The following is a 23,999-nucleotide window of genomic DNA, read 5'->3' as shown; positions in this document are numbered from 1 at the left end:
GCTGAGGCATCTCCACACAACTTCAGAAGGAGTTCTTGACTTAGAGCCATGCTGGTCCAATGACACAAAAAAATTACCTTGTACCTAGCAATCTTAGCGAATATTAGTAGCATGACATGCTCCTATGTAACAACAATGTCTTTATACCTTCATGGAAGGAAAACAGACGTTTGTTGTAAATACTGAAAGTACAAAAGAGAAAGTGTTCTTAAAAATTTGTCATCAGTAACCATTTTATATCTTCCTTCCATTCCTGGAATTAAGGCAGTTGATTGCCAGCACCTCCACCTCTATTCCTTCCACTTGTCTGCAAAAATGTGTGTCATAGCTCTTCTTGTCCCTCTGCAGGGAGAATATTAAGTACCTCTTAAGTATCCAGCAGCTCTTTGTATCCTCACAAGCTTATCCTGTGATGCAAGGTATATGCACCAAGTGGAATGTAAAGGTTTCCTTACAACCACAGAGAGCAACAAATGAAGAGATGAGGTGAAAGGAAACATCAGCGTTTTCTTTGTAGAAGTATCATGAGGCAGGAAGGCGTCATAAAATATGTTCCTCTAGTCTAAAACTATTCCATTACAAGAGTAAAATAACAACATTGTCTGCGGTTACATTTAATGATATCCTGAGTGTCAGTAATTCACAGAAAGTTGTTATACATCCAAAGCATCAGGTTCAGTTCCTTCCCAGGGGTGTGTGGCTCGTTTACTACGTGCACCTACAGCGAAAACACAGGCAGAACTTTCCTTGATTAAAAATTTCTCATCTCTGTCCTGTAATTCCTTATGAAAATAATGAAATTCCTCTTAAAGTTGAACTTGTACAAGATAGTTTCAAAGTTACCCAGGTAAAGAATAGTGGTCAGCACTACTGCAGTGTCCAAAGCTGAATCACACCACAATTTGCTTAATTGTAGTACAGCAAAACTTATCACCAGAACAACATCAGAGTTTGAAGAGTGGTTCATACCCTGGAACAAGCTTGTCATCATACACTCTGCATCAAAGACAACAGCCATGTGCCAGTCCTCATTCTGCTTGCCTCCTCCTCCTTCACCTGTTACTCTGTCATGTTTGTTCATTTGGCATATTGAAGTAGTGAAAATAAAAATTTTAGTAGGAAAAATGGTTTAAAGTACAACTGATGTATGGCAAATAGAGAATTGAAGTCTTAATTTAAGTACAAAGCATTCCAAAAAGTTGCTAATCCCTCTGCATTTTACATATATTCCTCACAATTTACAAGTACATGCTCGTACTTGTTTCTGAAATAAAAACTAAGTATGCATCAAAAAGATATTAATACATACCAAAATTATTTGAACAGCTTTAAGGATGGACAGTTCTAAGGAACCACTCATAACATGTCTCTCTCTGCATGCTACAGTTATTTAATAATACATAGTGCTACAGCATCTTGCTTTAAGAGCTTCTGCTTAGATCTTACAACATTTTCTGGTAATGTTTCCAAATGATAAAATCCCTAGTAAAACTGTATTTTACCTGCACAATTCATCAGAAAGCTCTTTGGTTATACTGAGCAGAATCATCTCAGGCAAAAAGTATTATACCTCACTTATATCTCACATTAAGGAAAGAGCCTGACTTTTCCCAAAATGGCTGACTTTCCCCAGAATACCATGAATGACTCTACTGCTTTTTTTTTTAAAAAAAAAAACATGAGTATGGTTTTCACTGTTTCAGATCTGAAATTATTATTGCACTACAAGTACAGAAACCCCTTTGCACAAGTATCTATCCATCTCTGCATAGTGCCCTACAGGCCTCCTGCTGGACAATGAGATTAAAAATAAAATAAAGTCACATTTGAAGCAGTGCTGTCTGTCAAGCCTGAAGTCAAATTTCCACAATTGCTTCTTTGGGGAATATGTGCTCATTTAGTCAGTGGATGCTTTCCACTGGGCTCCCAGTGCTGTGCAGGAACTGGCTGGAGGACATTATCACTTCTGCTGTGGAGTTATTTGGTGAAGTGTCCTGCTTTTCCTTCATAATCCTACACAGCAGCATCCAAAAATGAATTACACACTGATTGCTCTTCTTATGAAAGCAGTAGTTCATCATATAAAAAATTACAAGTGTCAAATGACATAAGTGTAATGAAAATAAATTTGTTCTCCTTTGATTTTCTCTTCGTATTTTTGAATAGGTTATTGCACTGTATATGCTATAACAATATAATTTCCAATGGGCCTTGATAACTTGTTAGCAGAGAAAAATATATTGCACTGTGTGGTAGTGTCTTAGAAAGACATTTTTGGGGAAAAGAAAATGAAAGAATGATGGACAAGAGATTATAACAGAATAAGTAAGAAAAATGAAGTAACTTTCAAAAGAGACCAGTGACTTTCGAAAACATTGCCAAAACTGAGGATAGTTGTGACTGGAGTTTATTACAAGTCTCTAACAGTATTTTAAGAATTGCTAGAAGATGACACAATAGTACAATTCTCACTTTTTTTCTTCATGTCTCTCTTCTTAAATCCAGACAGTAAGAATGATGTTGAAAATCTGCATTTTACTAATAGAATAATTGGAAGAATTTAAATGCTTGGCAGACAAATTCTTTCAAGTTTTTGGCCATAGAGCCAAATGTTCTTGTTGACTCTAGCTGACTGCAAGGGATAGATGAGTGAATGGGGAGGCCTCTGAGTGCTTTTCTGGCATGTTGCCACTAACGGAATGGCATATGGTAATTAATAACCTCTAACTAAACAATAACTCATACAGGATTAAACAGCCTTACAAAAGTGATGGCTTGATGTTGCTGAAATTATTGCGACCTAATTCTAAATAAGTGTTTTCAATGAAATCATCCCTTGACCTATTCTGTGTGTATGGCTTGGCTTACAAGGTGGTGGTAGAAGGTCAAAGACTTCACTAAGTTAGGCAATCTAAAAATCTGTCTAACAAAATTGAAGAATAAAATGCCATCTTACCGTAAGTTGTATTAGATATACTGATCAGCTTTAGGCAAGGGGTAATCAGCATATTCATAATTTGGGCTTCTAAATGTAAAACATTTACCAGAAGGACAAAAATAAAGAAGATATATCATTGCAAGTGCAGGCAGAACAGCAGTCTTGGTAAGTTCCACCCACCTCGGGGCAAAAAGAAAATTTAGACACCTTGACTACTTTCCACATTTCTGTTGTAAATATCAACAGCATACTGAAAAAAAAAAAAAAAAAAAAAAAAAAAAAAAAAAAAAGTATGTTTCACAAACTGTTTAAGGAAAAGAAAACAAGAAATGATGTGTAGGAAAAAATGAATTGAATTGTGTATGCTACACTAGTAAAAAAAAAAAAAAATCAAACTTAAAATGAAGATGCAGAAGCAGGCTTGGAAGAGGAAAACACACAGCAAAACACACAGGGCTTCAGTACTAGGGAGCCAGCTTTGCTAATGGAATCTTTTAAAGCACATTTATGCTTAGATCTACCAATGATATAAAGTATTCCAAAAAGCTGTGATTCAGCCATATTGAATCAAAACTGCAGTAACAATACCTAATTTATGTTTTAAGTCATCTGTATTTCGGTAATCACAGGTTAATATAGTGTGTACAATTATAGACTATAGATAAATAGTCTCTTTGGGCTAACTTAATTACTTTAATTTGATTAAAGAGTTCTTCTATCTGAGCTCAAGCTTCGGAATATTTATTAGTGGCTTGAAAATAGCATCACCTCAACATCTAATCTGTGGAATGCAGATTCTTTTGCTTGATACAACTGTTCATACTTTCTTGAGCCATTAACAACACAGCAAAAGGCATACAGTGCCAATTATCCTGGAGTGTCTTTATCTCATCTTATTTGGTTATCTTTCATAACATGTAATCCACACAGGTAACAAGTACTATCTTAGAAGCCTAAATCCTACAATGAAATGCCAAATTAGGAAATAAATTTTACTCGATATAAGGCCCCTTAATAAGGGCCATGTTTTCTTTCTCCATTTCTCAGGTACAGAAATAGTGACTTAAAAAATGATAATATCAACAATTCCCAGTGACAAAGAAATTATGGAAATATTCAGCAGTGTTCAGTATGCTGTCATGCTCTCTATGCATTTAGATGTGGGTTCTCCTTCTGAAAGCATTTGTAAAGAAATAAACAAGAACCACCAAGGCACACTGTGACTCCCTGCTAATTCATGGAGTGAGGACGATGGTTTAATGTAAGTGAGCTTTTGACCAGACTCTTGTTTCAGACTCTGCAAGATTCCACAATGGAGTAATTTTTGAGAATCTTTAAGGTTGCCCTAGAACCAATTAAGTTACCACATTCAGCACTGCTGAAACTGTTATCCTTCACCTTTCAAAACATTAAAAATGCAAATTAAATATACATTATATTAGCTGAATAAAACATGAAGATCTCTTGCTCTCTTGCAATAATGCAAAGCAAAGAGCCAAAAGTCAATCAAGCAATAAACTTGGTGTTGCCTCCCCTGTTTCCAGAGTTTTAGTTGGAGAAAACAGATTTAATTAATAGATATAGCTACTGAAAACATCTGGAACATGAGGCTATGGGAAGTGGATGAAGGCAGAGAAACAGATTCATGATGCTCAGGCATGTCCAATTCTTGCTGTTCAGGTATGGTGCCTCACCACTAATAGCAATTATTATTCTCCAGAACATGTTCTCTACCCACCCCCAGATTTCTCAGCCTCCATCAATGCACATTATACTAAATTGTATCTTTGGGAGTCTCCAAAACTTGAGAATGGCATAAATTCAGACTGGGGAACATTTCTCTCTTCCTACTCAAACATCCTCATTGCATTGTCATAGCCCTGCTTTTTCTAGCTGATCACTATCACACAATGTAATAGCCCTTCTGAAAAGCCCAAATACTGTAAAACAAATATGAAGGCTGAGCTGCTGGCTGCAAGCAAAGAGAGATGCTGGGAAAAAAAAGAGCACCATCATTTTCTGTAAGCATTCATATTCATTAAGGAGAAATACTTTCAAATCAGCAAGGATTATCTATAATCCTAAGAGTTAGCTGAGGAAATAATTGCTTATCTGCTTGTATTATTATTTTTTAAATAACACTTGGAATAGCAAGGATTTTCTGCAGCACTAAATAAAACATTTTCACAAAACTGGAGTGGGACCTCTTACCTATAGGACTCTGGTGGTCAACCATCACAAGCAGAATAGTGAAAACTTATCAAGTTGATAAAAAAAAAAATAGAGATCAGGTTATAATCAGTACTAATCAGTACCAATCAGTATAATAGTTTTATGAGGCAGAGTTACAGTGCAGATATACTTGTTAAAAGAAAAAAAGAGACAAGATGCTGAATAATTTATTTGAGAAGGTGTTTTAGAACATTCTGAAATTACTATTTACACAAACTATTTATTTGGATAGACGCAATGAACGTATGAAGTTACAACTGTCCCTAAAAGTGGCTAGTAAGATCATAAGATGTTTTACCTGTAGTGAAATACTATATAGGTTACTTATTCTGCAAAAAATCAAATGCTATTTAAAACTTCATGCTCTATACCTAGAAAACTTAAAAAAAAAAAAAAAAAACAAGCAACAAAAAAAAAAAAACAAAAAAAAAACACCACCAAAGAAAATTCTGTCCTCACGAGTCTTAATAAGATGCCAGCTAACCTTCTGCTTCCATTTTCTCCAAAGCAAATGAGGTGTTACCATACAAAAGAATGTTAAGACAGAAAACAGAAGAAAATAACACAAAGTGTCCTATTTATATTTATTTATTTATTTTGTCTTGGGTGGTCTATACTTCGAATATTATAGACTCCACTTCGATGGAAATTTGTTCTAAAATAGCTATTCTTAATAACATATCTTCATGGATATTCATAATCAGCATTGACAAAAACTGATCAGAAGAAACCACATCAAAGATCCAGTTAGAAATAGTTTATCTGCTTTTAATTTATAAGCAAATACAATTTAATTTTGCTAGGTACAAAGTGACCTTCACCCCCTTTGGCCCACTGTAGGTATTGTGCTCCTAGTCTATACAACCACAGCCCTGCAGAACAGTAATGAGGAGGCCTACAGCGGGAAGCCCAGCCAAACACCATGTACTTTTTCTAAATTCAGTCAAGACCAGAGCACAGCATAGAAAAAGATAGATCTTAGTTCAGTGTCCAAGAAGCTCCTTGGAAACAAAAAGTCAAACTACATAAAAAGACCATTTCAGTTCACACTTACTTAATTATGCTTTACATTGTTCTATGATGACAGACTAGGTATGAAACCTTATGATTAAGTTTAAGTCACATCTGGAGATATGATGAAACAGTTTAAGAAATAATCAGATTGCAGACTGTAAGTGAGCGCTAAGAGAACTGACAAACAGAGATAAACATTTTAAAATTTACTTTCATCCCACATAATCTCGAAATCATATCTAACTTTTCCAAAACTTCTGATATTTCCAAAACTGCAGTCTATTCCATCTCAATATATATTCCAGCTGCCAGATGTAATGACTCCGCAAGACAGATACATCTGCCAAATAATTTTTATGCCAGGTAAAGCTTTAGGGAATGCCTATTTGAAATGCTCAAGTTGCTGCTGCAGTGATAGGTTTAAAAGGAAGAGATTATTGTTGCATTTTAAGATGACATAATGTATGTTCTTGTAGCCTTGGTAACTACAAGAATTTTATCACACATTTAGATGTCCTATATGTACCCACATACCTCTCTATCCAAAACTATTCTTTTGTTTGAAGGCATTTTTTTTTTTTTTTTTTTTTTTCCCAATAATTACAACACTCTTTTCTGTTTAGGTATTGCTATGTTTAAACACCAAGAGTTTTTACAGATAACTAATTTGAAAAAATATCTTCAAATTCCTGCTAGTAACTGAAAAATGCAAAACCATCTCTTTCTTGCATTATCATTGTTCAATATCCAGCAGAGGTTAGGAGTTGAGTAGAAACTGATGCCTCTATTTTGAAAGTTAGAGCTAGAGAATTATTCTCAAATCCTCCACATCCATTTCTATGATCTATGCAGTATTAAAGATATAACACCCTGCCCCGCTTCCCCCTCCCCCTCGACCTCATGAGAAATAGCTTTTCATCTCTATTAACAGAATTTGAGTGTTCGGTATAAAATGTGGGTGGGAGGGAGGGGGAGAGATCTCAGGTTTATCATTCATATGAGACTTAAATTATTCAACTCATGACCAGTATGCGAGTATTTCATGCTTTTCTAAAGATTTACTACAAGTTTTGGAAGAACCACATACATCAATATATTCCAGAATTCAGAGTGACTCCATTGACTCTTGTTTGATAACTACTTACAATTAAATTTTTGGCTTAAGTTTTTGTGTGTGCAACACAATTGCAACCTTCAAGAGGCTGAAATCCTTTTTTTTCCTGAAGTTTCATATAGAATCAGAAAGAAGCGGCACAAACTTTATGTTCGCAATAGCGATCCTGTTTTTCAGTGGTCCTTACAGTGTGCAGTTCCCCATGAAAAGAAGATCCTTTTCCTTCAGGGGTCAGTACTGGGACAAGTGCTCTTGAATATCTTCGGTGACATAGACAGCACTCACAGGAAGCTTGTGGAGGACACCAAGCTGAGTGGTGCAGTCAACACACCTGAGGAATGGGATGCCATCTATAGAGACCTAGGCAGGCTTAGCAATGGGTCTGGGTGTACCTCATGAGGTTCAACAAAACCAAGGTCTTGGAACTGGGTCACAGCAACCCCCACTATTAATACAAGCTGGGGTATGAAAGGATAGACCACAGCCCTGCAAAAAAGGACTGGAGGTACTGGTGAATGGCATGCTGGACATGAGCCAACAATGTGCCCTTGACCAGCAACATGCAACAAGCACAGAAAGCCTTAATGTATCATAAGCTGCATGAAAAGAAGGGCAGCCAGCAGGTCAAGGAAGGTGATCCTGCCACCCCTTTACCCTGTGCTGATGAGACCTCACCTGGAGTACTGCTTCCAGAGATGGAGTCCTCAGTATGGGAAAGACATGGACATGTTGGAGAGCATCTAGAGGAGGGTCACAAAAATGGTCCAAGGGGTGAAACACCTTTGCTAAGAGGACAAGCTGAGAGAGCTGTGGTTGTTCAGCCTGGAGAAAAGAAGGGTCCAGGGAGACGTTATAGCAGCCTTTCAGTATCTAGGGGGAGTACCATAAGAAAGGAGGAGACAGACTCTTTATCAAGGTCTGCTGTGACAGGACAAGTAGAAGTGGTTTCAAACTGGAAGAGGTTTAAACTGGATACAAGGAAAAAATCTTCTATGATAATGGGGCACTGGAAGAGGATGCCCAGAGAGGTGGTAAATGTCTTGTCCCTGGAGATACTCAAGGTCAGTCTGGATGGGGCTTCGAGCAACCTGATCTATCTGTAAACAAGTTCATTGCAGAGAAGTTGGACTAGATGACCTTTTTTATCAAAATCTAGCATTGACACTGCTAGTTTTAAACACATATGATATTAAGTCTGATTAGAAATGCACAAGCAAATGTTACTTTCACATTTTTCTTAATATAATTCCTCCCTATTTTCCTGTATGTCAGTGGCACAGTTCAGCTTGTGAATTTGTGAGAACGAAAATCTTCTCTGAAATAATATGATGACAATTATTGTCCATTTCATTTATTACATTGCTTCTGATGTTTGGTTGGTTGGCATACCTTAGATTGGCATATCTAGCTCACATATCAGCTACTTTACTAGGATTGAATCCTGTTTGTAGTAAAGGTAAGCTGACTTGAATTCCAAAAAGAATTCTAGTCAAGCAGATACCACCAAGATATCATGCAGCAAGCAAAACACATAAAATAACACAGTGAACTGATAGTTTATTTTTACTCCATTTCATTTCTATTATTTTCAGCATTCATTTTGAATAAAAGCACTATGAAAGACATGATGTTGAGTGCATGCATACTTTACATGCAGTATTTTCCAACTTGCTACTGTAGAGGCAATCTCACTAAAGTTTTCAGAAATACCTGCGGAGTCTGCTGCTTCCAAGTATGAGTAACCACACTGATTTTTTTCGAGGTAATGCAAAGCACTGAATTTTAACTCTTTCATAACATTAGAGAAAGCTTTTTACTTGTTTTAGATGACTGTATATACATGTTATAAAAATTGGCTAAATAAAAGCAGACACTGTCAAATAGCCAATGAACAGCCAGAAATAAAAGAATTTAAATAATGATCAAAAACTTACTAACAAATTTTAAAATTTTTCTTACGGCAGTGTTTTCAGAGTTTGGTTTTACATACACTCTTATTCTGACTCAAGATCATCATGTTACTCTAACACAACCAAGTTAAGCAAGATATTACTTTGATAACATGCTACTGAGGTTTCTCTAGAAATTCTCATGCTTTTCAAGGGAAGAAATTTCTACCACACAATGAGTGGAACTCAATGAGCCAGGCACATAAAAGAGTATGATTTTGACTCATTATTTAATCCATTAGTGCCAAATTAAAAACAAGTGATAAATAAGTAAAAATAGATAGAAAATACTGGAAAAGCAAGAAAACCAAATGGCAGTAATCCTCCTCCTTCATCAATACCCGTTCACTTCTTATTCCTTTCTTCTGTCAGAGAATCAGGGTTACCAAAGACTTCAGGAAGAAATTCAAAATTTCATATGGTTTAAGTAGAACTATTGCATCTTTTTAGAAGTACATAACATGTTTGTCTTTTAAGACCATGTCACACTTCTGATTTCACTCATTGAAGAGCACATAAACTGTTGGACCAAGGCTTTAACTTTTGGTAGTCAGAATGGTTTTTATATTCACCAAATATTACCATTTCTCTGAAAAGAAAAAAAGCCACTCTGAAAAGTGGCTAACTAGCATAAACACCCGGCACTGAGTCACAACACAGTCCTAATGGATGAAGGCATACATCTTTGAAAAACAAATGTTGCTCCAAAACTAATGCCTCCCATCTCAGAAAGAAATTACAACACAAAGAACACAATAACAGTATTTGATAGAGCAAATTCCCAGCTACAAAACTCTAGTTTACAGCAGCCAGTACTACTGATACTTATGCATTTTTGCCAGCAATGAACAATTGTCTGCATGCCACACACATTTGTACAAGCAGAAGTGACCCACAATTGCTGTAGTCACTGCTGAAACTCACCACCCACCACTTCATTGTGCTCACATCTACTGTTTCATCTCCATAAATAATCAGCAAGCATTCAAACCACCAACATTCGTCTATGATGTCATGGGCCAACATAATAAAATAGGAAGCATTACTTGTGGAGAAGCCACCTTAGCATCTTGCTTGCCTCCTTTCTTGCGCCAGGTCATAAAACAATGAGATAAACAGAAATTGTTTCCCTGTAACATGAGGCTACAATTTCTGAGCACAGTTCATTAGAACTTCTATTGACTGAGCCCAGTATATTACAGCCCTTCTGTTATAAGATACAGTATGAGAAGCAAAACTTCTATAGACTTCTACATATTTAACTGTTTTTTGTGGTCTCACAATCAGGGAGATTCATTCTGATTTCAGACTCTTTTCTGCAAGTCAGAGGGGCATGGCTGTGACCTACAGGAATATTTCAGCTTCAAACAATAACACAGAAACTACAGCCATATGGAGAAGTCAGAGTTGCCAAGTTTCTGATGAAAATACGCCCCTAAAATAAACAAAATGAAAACTGAGTTTTAAAGAGGGAAAAAGAGTTTTTGAAAGGCTAGTGATCACACACAGTATCTTTGCATTGACATACTGTTCATACGAATATTAAAATCCTACAGCAGACATCCTTTCAAAAAAGGTAACATGAAGGGTTATGGGTCTCTGATATTATTACTGTTTTAATACAACACTGCCTAGTTTCCATGTCTGTCCTTGTAACTGCTCTGATCATTTTTCATACATTGACATGTAGTCAAAATTAGTTGGTACTGGACAATATAAAAAATCTGAGAGAGAATTTGGCTAAAATATAATTAATTTCCTTGTCTAAGAGAACGACCTTCATAATTCACTCCAGGCTTCACCTCCAGAGTGTCATGGCTCATTTCCTCATTATCAGAATTACATTTTAAAATACTCCTGTACTCCATAAAGTTCATTTTTTCCTCCGATTATGTATATATAGGAGAGTATGCTTAAAATAATTTGCATCACACAAATAGCCAAATGTCTCTGACACAAAACAGAATACAGCTTATGCTCTAAGAGCGATCAGATTACAAAAACCACCACAAGAAAATGTTGTTCCTAACAAAAGATAGAAAAAAGCTAAGAAGAAGAGGAAGAAAGGCTCAAAGGGGAGACTAATTATACAATTAATTAACTAAACTAATTACACTAACTTTTAGATCAACACAAATATAGATGTACAAATTAAATACTTATTTGCATGCAGATAGATAGATATTTCTACCTGAACTGTCAGAGGAAATAAATACTATGACTTTTGCTTATCTCAGAGAACTTGGGAAAAGCAACGGCAAAAAGGAGATTACCCGCACAAAGCAGAAAATAACTGCATACAGCAGTTGATAGCTCAGCGGTTGCCACCACACACTGCTAGGCCTGTCTGCAAACATGCATTTCTGGTTGGACAGTGATGATTGACTGCTCAAGTGATTTTGGTGGACAGCGCTCCACAAAAAGATGAGGAGGAAATCTGGATAGGGTGTCCATTACTTATTTAAGGAGATTGTTTTAAGGGGGGGACTAGGGTGGAAGCTAAATAATTGCCATCTGAGAAGATGAAGCATCTCTTATCTGCTTTGTTTCTATACCTCTATTTGTTAAAATACCCCAAATGCCTTCAGGCACAGTAGCTTTAAACATTTAAATGTGCTACAAATATTATCTAATCACATCACAATTTGTATAGCTCTCTTAAAAGTGAACTACTAGCAGCATGTCATAATACATTAACATGGCAGATTGAAGCACAGTTTTTATCGTATGAAAACATACACTGAGCACTTGTGAACTGCCGGTGGAAATACACATACTGCAAAACCAGAAATGATCCAATCTCCATTTAAGTTGTGAGTATCAGAATATCAGCCTATCTAGCAACTTCTATGGTAACATGAGAAAATTCACTCTGCACTCCAGTATCAAAGGCCATCACACTTGTACAGTTATTTATTCATTTATTTGATTCACCTTTTTAAAAAAGGTTAATAATCTGCCTCATAGACACATGCTTTTAAAGCAGAAGTCTGAGGAGGAAGTTCTTCCATGTCTATTTAAATTGCTGTCTGTCATCTGAAAGGGGAAGCTCTCTGATAGAAAGTTCAAAATTTGCCTTAAAAATTAATGTTGAGCCAAACTTTGGCAACTAGCAACAGCCAATGTCATAATTTTTAGGGGAATCACTCTAGCTCTTTGAAGTTAAGAGAAAGCAGGAAGAAAAGGAGACTGCAAAAGAGGTAATGGGGTAGGCAAAATGAACTCCTAAATGCCTGTCCTTGTTTTGTTGAATGGTTTGCAGAAATACCTCCAGCAATATCAATCAGTCTGAATGCTGTTATGTGGCTGAGTTTAACAGCGGAAAGCAGCTGGGCATCCTGGTCATCTGAACCAAATTGGTTTCCGTGGAAACACCAGTATTGCTTGTTTAAACCACAAGAAATACATACAGTCATCATAAACATTGTGTTTAGCGAATTTCAGATATTCTGTAAGACAACATGAATAACAATAACTACAGATGCCAGGAATTTGCCCTAGTCCACACTGTACAAAGATTTTTTTATTTTTAATCAAAAGTTTACCCTCCTTTTGCTCAGCTATTCAGAAAGCATCCTTCGGAAATGTTTTTTCAACTGCACTAATATCTCTGGTTTAAACTTGATATCTGTCTTGAAAGTTTCAGATTTGCCATCTATGAGTGCAAAGGACTGCTAAGGTTTGCACCTTCTTCCTGAAACCTTAGTTCCCACGTTGCATAAACTACGCTGGAAAATCCATTCTTTGGTGGACTGAGTGATTCTATTTATTTACTTACGTTTACATTTATTGGATTTGGGGGAGCTTGAACTGAAAGACTGGATCTATCTCCAAGTGTAGCACAACTTAAAACTGCCAGAATTAGCTTTCAAGCTAGAAGCAAAAACAATGGAAGTTGCACTGCAATTAAATAAAACATTTCTACGGCAAGAATTCAGAATTAGGAAGCACAAAATTCAAAGACTGGAAAGCTGTAGAAGTCTCACAATTACTGTAAGTGCTGAAGCAGTATGCCACCTTACTCAAAATAAATCTGATCCTCTTTTACAGTTTGCAGTATGCTCTTGGTAAATAACCTCCAGGCAAAGGAAGGTCACAATAGCTTTGAAACTGTTGCTGAAGATGTGTTAAAAATGTTTCCTGCTCCTCCTGGGAAGTCTCTATGACACGTCCCTTTCTAGCCCAATCAGGGCTCCCTCTTCCCTTCTCCCTGATCTTCTCCCATGCAACCCCAGTCTTCCAAGCACCATGATGTTGTAAGAGTTGTAAAACCTGCTATTTTCTTAAGCTGCCAACACTTGGAGTCCCTGTGGCATATTTTCACAAACTGGAGATCCAACTGATTTTGCAACACTAGGAGGACTAAAATGAGAGCAAAGGCTGTGGAAGAGTACCAGCACTTTGGAACTAGGCAGTGCCATCACTGCTACTACACAGTATAAATACATAGAGGGTAGGAAATTCAAAAGAATTACACCATATTTTTTAAAGTACAGAAGTAATGATGATAGATGCAATTTGCAACTGCCAGCATTTCCTAAGTTCCTGATTTACAACAGAATTTTATATTGCCACTGTAATGCTTTTACTCCTATTTTTACTAAACATTTTATAGTTGAAATTCTAGCTGAAAATGATTTTTCCCCTTCACTATTCATAGTATTATTTTACATCAAAATCCATTTTATTGGGAAGAAAGCGAACCTGAAATAAAATGAAAGGTCAATGAGGAAGTGCAAAACTGCAAAATTTTAATCTCAAGCTGAACACATATTGATTAATAAACAGCACTAGAAAGAGTAAGGAGTGTGAAGAAATAAGTGACACAAAGTGACAGAAAGTTTAACAGTCCATGACATCTGTGGATTTACACAGGTTTCTACAGCAATCAAAAAAATAAATAAATAAATAAATAAAAATAAAAATAAAAACAAACAGGAAAGGACAATCTTATTACATTCATCTAGTCCAAAAGGCCAAAGCAGATGTATCCATAAGGCCATAATTTCTGACCATAAAACTTCGCTTGAATAAAATCCTGCATGTGACCTTCATACATATTGCTGCCCTACAAACCTCTCTTATTCTACAGCTGAACACCATTTAGTTATGACTCACTGCCTTATTTACTTCACTGATCTCAATAAGCTTTCAAAAGCCATTACAAAGGCTTGAGTTGGTCTCTGTAAGCATACTCTGGTTGCTAACCTGAATGACAAGAAGGTTCATATTGAAAAATAGAAGTAAAACCTATATATGATTGCAATAGGAAAACTTGTCAAACAAACTGGATTTCAAACAGCATCAGCAAAATCTATGTCATTTGTTTTATGTTGCCTATAGACAGTGGTATTGAATCATGATAGAGATCATTAAAGATAGGTAAAACATGATATCGTCAAGAAAAGTAAAATGGGTAGAAAAAGGAGTAGAATAGAAATTTGAAGTACCGAATACAAACAAAAGGCAACAGCTATGAGGTTTAAGAAACTGGCAGTGGATCTCTGAGGCCCCCACGCACGTGTTTGCATGTGGATTCTGTCAAACTCCAACAGCCCTCCAAATGCTTGGATGCCTCCAGCACTTCTAGCATCTACAGGATTCACTCCGCAACTCTTATGTATACACTGGAATGGCAGCATAGGGAGTGTAGGTACTGTGCTGCCCAAGGAGGCAGATCGGTACAAGCCTAAGTGTTAGCAAAGACTCTACTTGCCCTCTGTGAAATTTGAGATAGAAATTAAGGTAGACAGTGATACCTTTATTACAGAAAATGCTTTCCCCCAGATATGAATAAACCAGTACTGCAGAAATATGACTGGAAAATAGAAGACAAGGGAGACAAGAGAATCATTAGCAGTGGATTGAAACCCAGTGGTAAGTCCAGGAAAGTAACTCTGGTGAGAATCCCTAACAAAATGCATATTTCACATGAGCCACATGATTATATTATTAATGACAAATTAAGAACTGTAGGTAGTAGCAGGCCTTGAATCATAACATTTTGGCTTTAATTATTAGCATACAAAAGTGAGCACTAGAGTAATAAAAATAAGAGTTATGAAAAAGCAGTGATTTCCTGACAAATGAGAGAAGTGATGTATTTATTTTTACAAAAATTCCCTGTAAAAGCTAAAAACTGAACAGCAAAACAACAGCCCAGTTCATTAAAAAGAAATATATAAGCATGTCACCTTCCAAAAATAATTACAGTTTGAATATATTGTAGAATGCTTATCCCACTCCTATTTAAATACTGCCGTAAATTCAAGTCTCACAAGAAGGGAAATCTATAGTATTATAGCATATATTTTATGATTGCCACTAGTATGGATCATAATTCCCTGTTTCATAGTGCTTACAATATTAACTTGGTGCCATGCAAAAACTGGCTATCACTACTTCCTTCAATATCTACACAAAGAAAACAGTAGTTCCTGCTTTCACTTCATAGCACCCAACTTTGGCACAACATAAAAAAGCCAGACAATATCCTTCCTTTCTCGCTCATGCCAGCAAGCTAGCATTTTGTGACCTTCCTGAAAAAACTGCATTATAAATGTTGTGAAGTGTTTTGTAGTGAAGAAAGAAAGGGAGAAAACGTTGCACTATGTTCATAGGTACATATGCATTTCAGCAGATAAATGGCAGCTACACTGATCTGGACCGGGGTCTGCCATCTACTTGCCTCCTGGCCATATTCCTCTGCAAACTCATGCTCATCCTGCTACAGTTCCACGTGCTGGCCAGGCAACTCTCTGATCCTCAACGTGACTGCTCTGGTCTTCCACCCCACAGCAGTCCTCCTCCTCCTGAATGCATCCTGATGAAGTGTCCATACTGCCCTATATTGCTGACATGTCAACATAAGTCATGCTATAAAATTGCACACATCACACTCACTGTTGCTCCTTTCTGACACAGCATAAACCAAAGGGGAGGAAAATTTCGCTAACTTAAAGAAAATCAATTTCATCTCCTATGTCTGTGCTCTATCACATGACTATAAATCATCCCCGAGGGCACTTCAAGTGATATTATGGGGCACATCATTCACTGCTCTTCTGGGATAAAACCACTCAGCTTTGCCATATAGTTTCACCAGTCCAATCAGAACTGTTAATGAGATGCCCTCAGGTACAATCGGAAGACATCTCAGGGCACCATAATAATTTATACAAACAGATTCATCGAGAACAGTAAGTACTGTGCTCCAGCCAGTCCCATCAAATTAATTATCTTTACATCCAAGAATCAATACAAATTATCTGAGTGCTCCTGTTTACTTTGTTCGGAAGTCACTTGCTAATGTTGCTAATAAAATTAAATAAAAGAGAAATAATACATGTGGTCCACGAGTGGATCATTATTAAAAATACATTTGTAAAAATCTTCTCTGCAAATTAAGTCTCATTTTATCAGTTCTTTACTCATGACTTCCTGGTTTTTGAAAATCAAAATCTGAGCTGGTTACTAGAAATTGTATACTTTAGACAATTTTAGGTGAATTTTAAGTTTTAAGTTTTTGGTCTTTAATGTTTAAAATGATCATTTTGCCAAATGTCAAGGTTGTGGTTTTTTTGTTTGTTTGTTTTTTGTTTGTTTGTTTGTTTACTTTTATAAGAGTCCACAGTTTCAACAAGATTAAAAATAAATTCAAAGACAAAAAATAGTGTTATGAGTTCCAATAAAGCAAATTTCAGGCAGTGTGCCACTGTATAATTTTTGTACTCTAGGTTGTATTATTAGAAGAGTACATGATACCTTCTACTGATAACAGCATTTCACTATTGCTGTGTTGCTTAAGGAAAAGCTACACTGGCATGGAAATAGAAGTTTGGATATACTGAACGCAATACAAGTTTAATACCAGGAAAATTTGCCTCATTCTGTTATTTTTTACACGCTGAATACATGTCTGAGCATTTAGGTGTATATGGTATTGCTAAGCATACTACTACTCAAATAAGACCTGTGCCTTTTTGCTTACAGACTGGTCCATTGTTTCTGGTCTTCTCACCTCACAACCACCACCAAGGTATAAGATATGACATATGTGGTAATGTTACAGAGATCCTTTCCCCTTCTATTAATGCCTGTAAGAAATCCATTAAGAACAGGATACAAGTGATGTAAGGATGTGGATAAAAGGGAGATGGAAGAAACCTGGTGTAAACTTTGCCACTTCCCAACCCTATGAATTCTACACCTATCTAATAGCTTTTACATCTATCTTTTTAGATCAAAATAGATTGAATTGATCCAAATTAAATTAATTTCAAAGTCACAGCCTTAAAAAAAACCCACAATTGCACAAACTAAACAAAAAATTCCTAAAATTTCATAAATCAAGTATGCTGTTGACAAAAAAAAACAAAAACAAACAAACAACAACAACCAAAAAAACCACAAGTATTGGGACCCTCCTATTAACACTGCATTGTCAAAAGCCCATTGAAAATAAATGGCATTTTACTTTTAACTTGCCAGGTATTGCAGCAACTGCTTGAAAATTGGCTACATAAATCTTAAGTTCTGTCAATCTAAAGAGGCCAAATAAGGATTTAACAAGCCATCAATATTTTGTTTTCTTTTTAAGTCAAGTTTAATAATATGCCTACAATAAACGTATGCTCTGCAACTCAGAAAAAGATTATAGTGCTAGAATGGCAAAGAAATACAAACACTTTGGAATTCAAATCCATACATCTAACAACTTCATATAGCTGTCTTTCCAGACAATCGCTCAGTCACACCAACTCAGAGGGATTTCAAATATTGAATCCTGCTACCATCTTACTGCTATCACAAGAGCCCAAAGCAGCATCCTCATTGCTTGTGCAGTAATTGGGAAATTGAAAACGATGGAGTGAGTACAAAATCATGTTGGACACGGGTGACTCTCTGAGTCATCAGCTTATTTCTAATCCCTCCTATAAAACAGGTGAATGTGCTAAAAAGGTTAGACACATAGCAACGTATATTATCCAACTAAGTAAGCCGGTATCCTCATGAAATGAAACCAAGAAATAGTCCTTCACGACCTCTTAATACTATCTGTTTGACAACAACTTCAAAATAGCCTGAAAAAGAGTGAAGATGTGGGATAACTGATGTACCATTTTTCAGTAGCTTTTACAGCAAAACAGATATAAAGTGAAGTTTACAGCCTGAAGTCACTAGACCAGCACAAACCATACCAGCTAAATTCAAAACCAGAGGCAGAATTTGATATTCTATGGAAAAAGACAAAAAAATTACATCCTACCTTCTTGAACTGCCTGAAATGGATTGTTGCCATCCACAAATGTCACTGAACATGTGATTTTCTCCGTTTGTAAGATTTCATCATTCTGGTTGAGATCAGCAACTGCCATTCGAAAAACTTCCTCATCTTTTTTAGCAGATTCATCAAAAATTGCCCCTGGGAAATAAAGAAAAAGAACAAAGAAAAAAAAAGAAAATTGATGTTGCGCATTTCACATAAATTTCAAAGCGTTAATCATAACCACTCATGTCATATTTTATGCTATAACTTCACCCCTTCGCTCAACCCTGATGAGCAGTCCTCAAAACACAGAACCCAGAAGCTACATCAAAAAATAGAGATTTTCTATTTTGAAAAAATTTAGGACAGAAATTGAAGAGAAGAGAATTTACTCCAGCTAGAAATAGTGGGAATCTTTATTCAGACAAAAGAAATCATCTGTGAAGAAATATGGCCAAGAAATGAGAACTAATTAACTTTCCAAAAGTGCAATTTAATACACAGAATAAACAAAATGGGCTAAGTTATCAGTTGCACATTATATTTAGTGATCATTAAAAGAAAAATAAAAAAGAAGTTCAAATAAGATGAGAATAATTCTAAAATTGTACTGGGAATGTGAGTTAGAATTGACAGCAGCGATCAATAGACAGGTCAGCAGCTGATAAACTATTTCAGGTCTAATTCCTATCAGATTTATAAAAGAACCACTCCAGCTAACCATCTGTCAAGTAAAAAAAAAAAATAATAATAAGTTGAACTGATTAATTAAAGTTATTTCTCCCTCTATGAATATGACAGAAAGTGACTGTTCTGCCTTTTCCCCAAAACCTTCAAACGAAGCATCTTCAACAGGAAACCATTAAACACAGGAAGAGTTGTCAGCATAAAGGTTTCCAAAGCTTGCAAAACCAATTCTCCAGGTATTTTGAAAAAGAACACCCAGGCTAGAGGGTGCTGTTTTCCACTTTCTTTAATCTGTGTTACTTTCAGCATCGCTAATTTTCTATTATTTTGCATAAGTTTCTTGTATTAACTATTTAAGCAGAGATCGCTCAAATTACAGCATGACAGTCCTACAAAGAATGTTTTATTGTTTAGAGCTTCAAATTGGGTCTGTGAAGTATTCAAGCACCTCTGAGACTTTCCTTTATGTAGATTTAAAGAGACTGAAAGGATTCTTCAAAAACAAACATTTGAAAATTATAGCTATTTTTTGAAATTTCTTAAGTTTTCAGGCTTATTTATTCTTTAGTGTCCACCGTCAACACAAAACTGAACTAAGAGTGCATGTGATTAGGCAGCCAAAGGGTACATATACTGATTACTGATGATCTCATGAAAAATATCTGCAGCGGTGTGGGACAAGATTGATTTACAAGCAATGGCTACTTTAAGAGAAGTTAACTTTATATGCATTATTTATCGTATTTATTCCACTGACCTCTAACACCCATCTCCCTGCCAGCACCACTCATTCTACACATGAGCATCTCTTCATACAGTCTGACTGCTTTGACTCAAACATTTTCCTCCTGAAGCTGCTGCCATCTGGAACAGCTGTTCTTTACCTCTCCAACTCATTCACCTGTCATCTCTGTGCAAATCTCAATTGAAAAGATTCATTTTCTCCCTTGATTCTATTTCCTTTTTTTGTTTGTTTGTTTTAATTTAGCTCCATAAAGCAAAGCCTCATAGCTGAGAAAACACTTAGTATGCAAGATGCCGCAAACTATAGCTTCTCCAAGAAGATGATTTTTATATCAAAGTAAAATTTAAAGGTGCAAGAGACTTTACCTAGTGAAATGTCCTAAAATATATTTCTGTTTCTAATCTTAGAAAACAGTGTTTGTTTGTTTTAACCAAAATTACTCGCACTTGTATATTTGCTTTTGTTGGTTTTGTTTGTTTTCAGTAGGTACTTTGCGGGGACTGTTTTAATTGTTTTTCTTGGTTTGGTTTTGTTTGTTTTTGAGAAGGAAGTGGAGCATATATCTATACTGATGATGACTACATAACATAGTCATGTTTATTGCTAATAAACATTTGAAGGAACAATTTTACTTGGTTATTAAATAATTCCACAACAAATGCCACAGTAAAAGGAAGTGAACATGCACTTACTGCATGCACACTGGGCAGTTGTTGGCTCCAACTGTAAACACCGTAGCAAAACAAAGACTTTCCAACTAACACTGTAGAGTACAGCTTCTTGTTCTACAGCTGAGCAATGCTGCCTTAGGCCTGGCTTTGTCCCCATAAACCAGGTAGGTTACAGAGCAGAGGATACAGAGAAACACAAGTTATCCAGAATTTCTTCTGCAAGAGCTATCACAAAAATCCCGCTCGGCATCACAGCCCTGCCACTGGTTAGTAGAGAACTGGTCCCACTGTTGCAGCACTGCTGCTTTCACCAGTGCTGTAACAAGTTCCTTGGAATCCTTCTAATTCCTTTCAGTCATGGCTTCCCGTAATAAACTATGCTTTTTCTCTTTTTCTCAGCCTGAAGCACATCCTATCTCTGATAGCATCTGAACATACATAAAGCATAGGGTTTGATTAAATTCCATGCAGCGTTCACAAATTATATTCTTCCTTGCTACAGTACAACTGCTTCAGTTTTACACTGTCTGTTGTAAGCAACATTTATGGCTCCATTTACCAGACACTCCCTAAACAACACTGCATCTGACATATTAAACCACCTGCGCTACAGAAATGAGACATTACACATGCTTTAGTTTATATCTGCATAGGTAAAACAAATATATATAAAAGGACTGTAAAAACACATGACAGCGATAACTTCTGCTTGAGCAACCTAGCCCAGTTCCCTTCAAAAACTAAGGTTTCATCCATTAGAGGATCTAATTTAAAATCCTTTTGTGATGTACTAAAGACAACACTGTTCCTTTCAGGAGATGTCACTGCATAGCAGCTTCAAATTGTGAGAACAAATTTCATAACTGATTCTCCAAATTTAATTTTTGTTCTCAAATAAAACTGAAACACTCAAAGCAGCATCTAAAGCATTTTCAAATTGTTCCTCTTCTTAAACATATGCTTGTAGACACAAAGGTTTCTTTCAAATGTTTGTCTACACAACAATCAGTATTATGGAATTGGTTAATTTTTGGTAGGTTTCCAAAATAAAACTAATTTGAATGAAAACAAAGATATTTTTGGTTAGCACAAACATTGCTGAAATATTTTCAATTTTCTGTGGCTTCAGGAATCTGGTTAACAGAAGAGAGCTTTCTGATATGAATAGGGTTCTCAGAGTTTTTCCACATAGCACTAACTGCAGCCCTAAACTTCTTTGCTTGGTGAGGCTTGACATCATGCTGAAGTTTGGAACCTTATTCTTTCCAAATCATTTTTTTTTAGCCAACTCAAAATAAAAAAGTGAAGTAAATCACACTTCAAAATGACTTTTACATATTTTCTGCTTTTCTCACAAAGCTACAAAATTACAAAACTGGAATGACCACAGACTTGTTTAAACTGTGTTTCCAAAATGAACCCTTTCAGCTATGGAAGTAATGAACAGCTGAAGAAATGTAGCAAAAACATTCCTCCAGATACTGTGTGAAAAATGGTCTCTAGAAAACCATATAAAAGCACAATTTGGCAAAGGAAATAGTTTTCAAAATGATACAAAATTAGATACTGTTCCTTTTTCTACCCCCACTGCGTATCATAACTGAAATAGGTCTCATACTAAACATGTCATTTCTAACTATACTCAAGAAGTATTCCCATGCTTGCATCAGGAGCAATGTGTTGACACAGCAATTATTTAACATCAGCTTCCTCCCCACTCTGTTACATTAGCATGTCATTACTTTCAGCTTTAGTTCAGAATCTGTATGAGGACAGCACAAATGCAGTTCTCTACCTCAGCACATCAACAACGTCCTGTAGCTTAGCAGAAAATTCTTAGTGTTTAACCATCTCATTCACACTCTACAATGTCACCAGAAATCTGCCAATTTCAATGAACCTCAATGAAATAATGCACAGATTTGCTAAGTACACTAAGTACTAATGATTTTGTTAGAAAGGCTTTCCAAATATCGCTTGTCCTACTGACCTCAATGTACAAAAATATAATCTAACTTGCATGCTATTGGTCATTTCTTGAGAAATTTCCCTAGCCTACTAGAAACAACCCAAGAAACACAAAAATGGGACAAATTCATCATCAACTGTAAGGATGAAACGTAAAGAGATATAAGCTATGTCCATGCTTCCATTGGCTAATAAAAGAGGAAGTTCATTTCTTGTGCAGGGCTTTCAAGTATCATCCATGTAACTTATATATGAAGATATGACATTAATTTCACAAAATTAAGTACTTCATTTCGAAGATAAGGGGGAAGTATATAGATTAAATGCCATTGTAAATTGAAATCAGAGTTCATTTTCGGCACATAAGCTTGATCTTCATTTTTTAATGTTACCCATGCAAACCTCATTAGCAAAAGCTATGTATACTTAGCTCAGTAAGACACTAGTTCAGAAGTCCAGGATTGTTTGGAGAGGAAATGAATATTGCATTCTTATTCTAAATGAGAAAATTAATGCAGTTGCTGGGAGGAGAATGGTCATGCTGTTAACACTCAAAAATGGAAGCCAGGATTTTGGATTTCTCAGTGTCAATTCTCATCTGAGATGTCCTGCAGAAATGTGAGCAAGTTGCCTGAAGTCCCAGTTCCACCGTGTGAAATTAGTTTCTGAGCACTTAAATCAATGAGGCTGATCCTGAGATACTCTGTAGGATAAAATCCCATGTTATTACTAGACAACAGGAATGTTCAATGATTGGGAAAACTTGTATAAGATCCATTCATTTAAAATTGTAAGAGCAAATTCCTGGCTAAACCATAGACTATCATACCTGATAGAGTGAATATATACATACGAAATCAGAAAGATAATTATATAATGGAGTTATTGTCAACAAGAATAAGAGGGACCTGACATATCTGAGAATCTCTCTGCTCTCATCATAGGAATTTAGAAAGTCATATGCAGACATCTATCCTTGCCTTTTTAACTCCCATTATTACAGCACTCACTGTGTACTAATGCAGCTGAAAACTAAGTTTTATTACTGAAAAATTAGAACTGCTGTAAGAAACTCTGTTGACCTACAGGCATTCACAATCATACAATCAAATCTTGATTCAGTAAATGAAGGGACAATATCAGCATGCTTCACTCTTCTCTTTTATGGAAACTAATGTATGGGCCACTTGGTGGATAAGAAATTGACGGATGGTCGCACTCAGAATTATGGTCAGCAGCTTAATTTCCAAATGGAGACCACTGATAAGTGGTGTTCCTTAGGGATTGGTGTTGGGACTGGTGTTATTTACCACCTTTGTAGGCAATATGGACGGTGGGATCAAGTGCACCCTTAGCAAGTTTGCAGATGACACCAAGCTGAGTGGAGCAGATGACATGATAGAAGGAAGGGAT

At 36.1% G+C, this 23,999-nt stretch overlaps 1 protein-coding gene across 2 annotated transcripts in view; it reads right to left on the bottom strand.

The window, feature by feature from the left end:
• The window catches only part of GRID2 (glutamate ionotropic receptor delta type subunit 2), a 690,114-nt gene that overhangs the window by 523,641 nt on the left and 142,474 nt on the right, over positions 1 to 23,999 (bottom strand). For both annotated transcript variants that reach the window (XM_090138802.1, XM_090138803.1), the window contains exon 2: positions 18,516 to 18,671. In XM_090138802.1, coding sequence (XP_089994928.1) covers positions 18,516 to 18,671 — 156 coding nt within the window. The remainder of the gene's footprint in view (positions 1 to 18,515; positions 18,672 to 23,999) is intronic.

Source organism: Phasianus colchicus, chromosome 4 (genome assembly GCF_987193195.1).
Source record: "Phasianus colchicus chromosome 4, bPhaCol1.hap1.1, whole genome shotgun sequence".
In the NCBI taxonomy this organism is placed as follows: Eukaryota; Metazoa; Chordata; class Aves; order Galliformes; family Phasianidae; genus Phasianus; species Phasianus colchicus.
The sequence above is the reverse complement of the archived record's forward strand: the minus strand, read 5'-3'. Positions and strand labels throughout refer to the sequence as shown.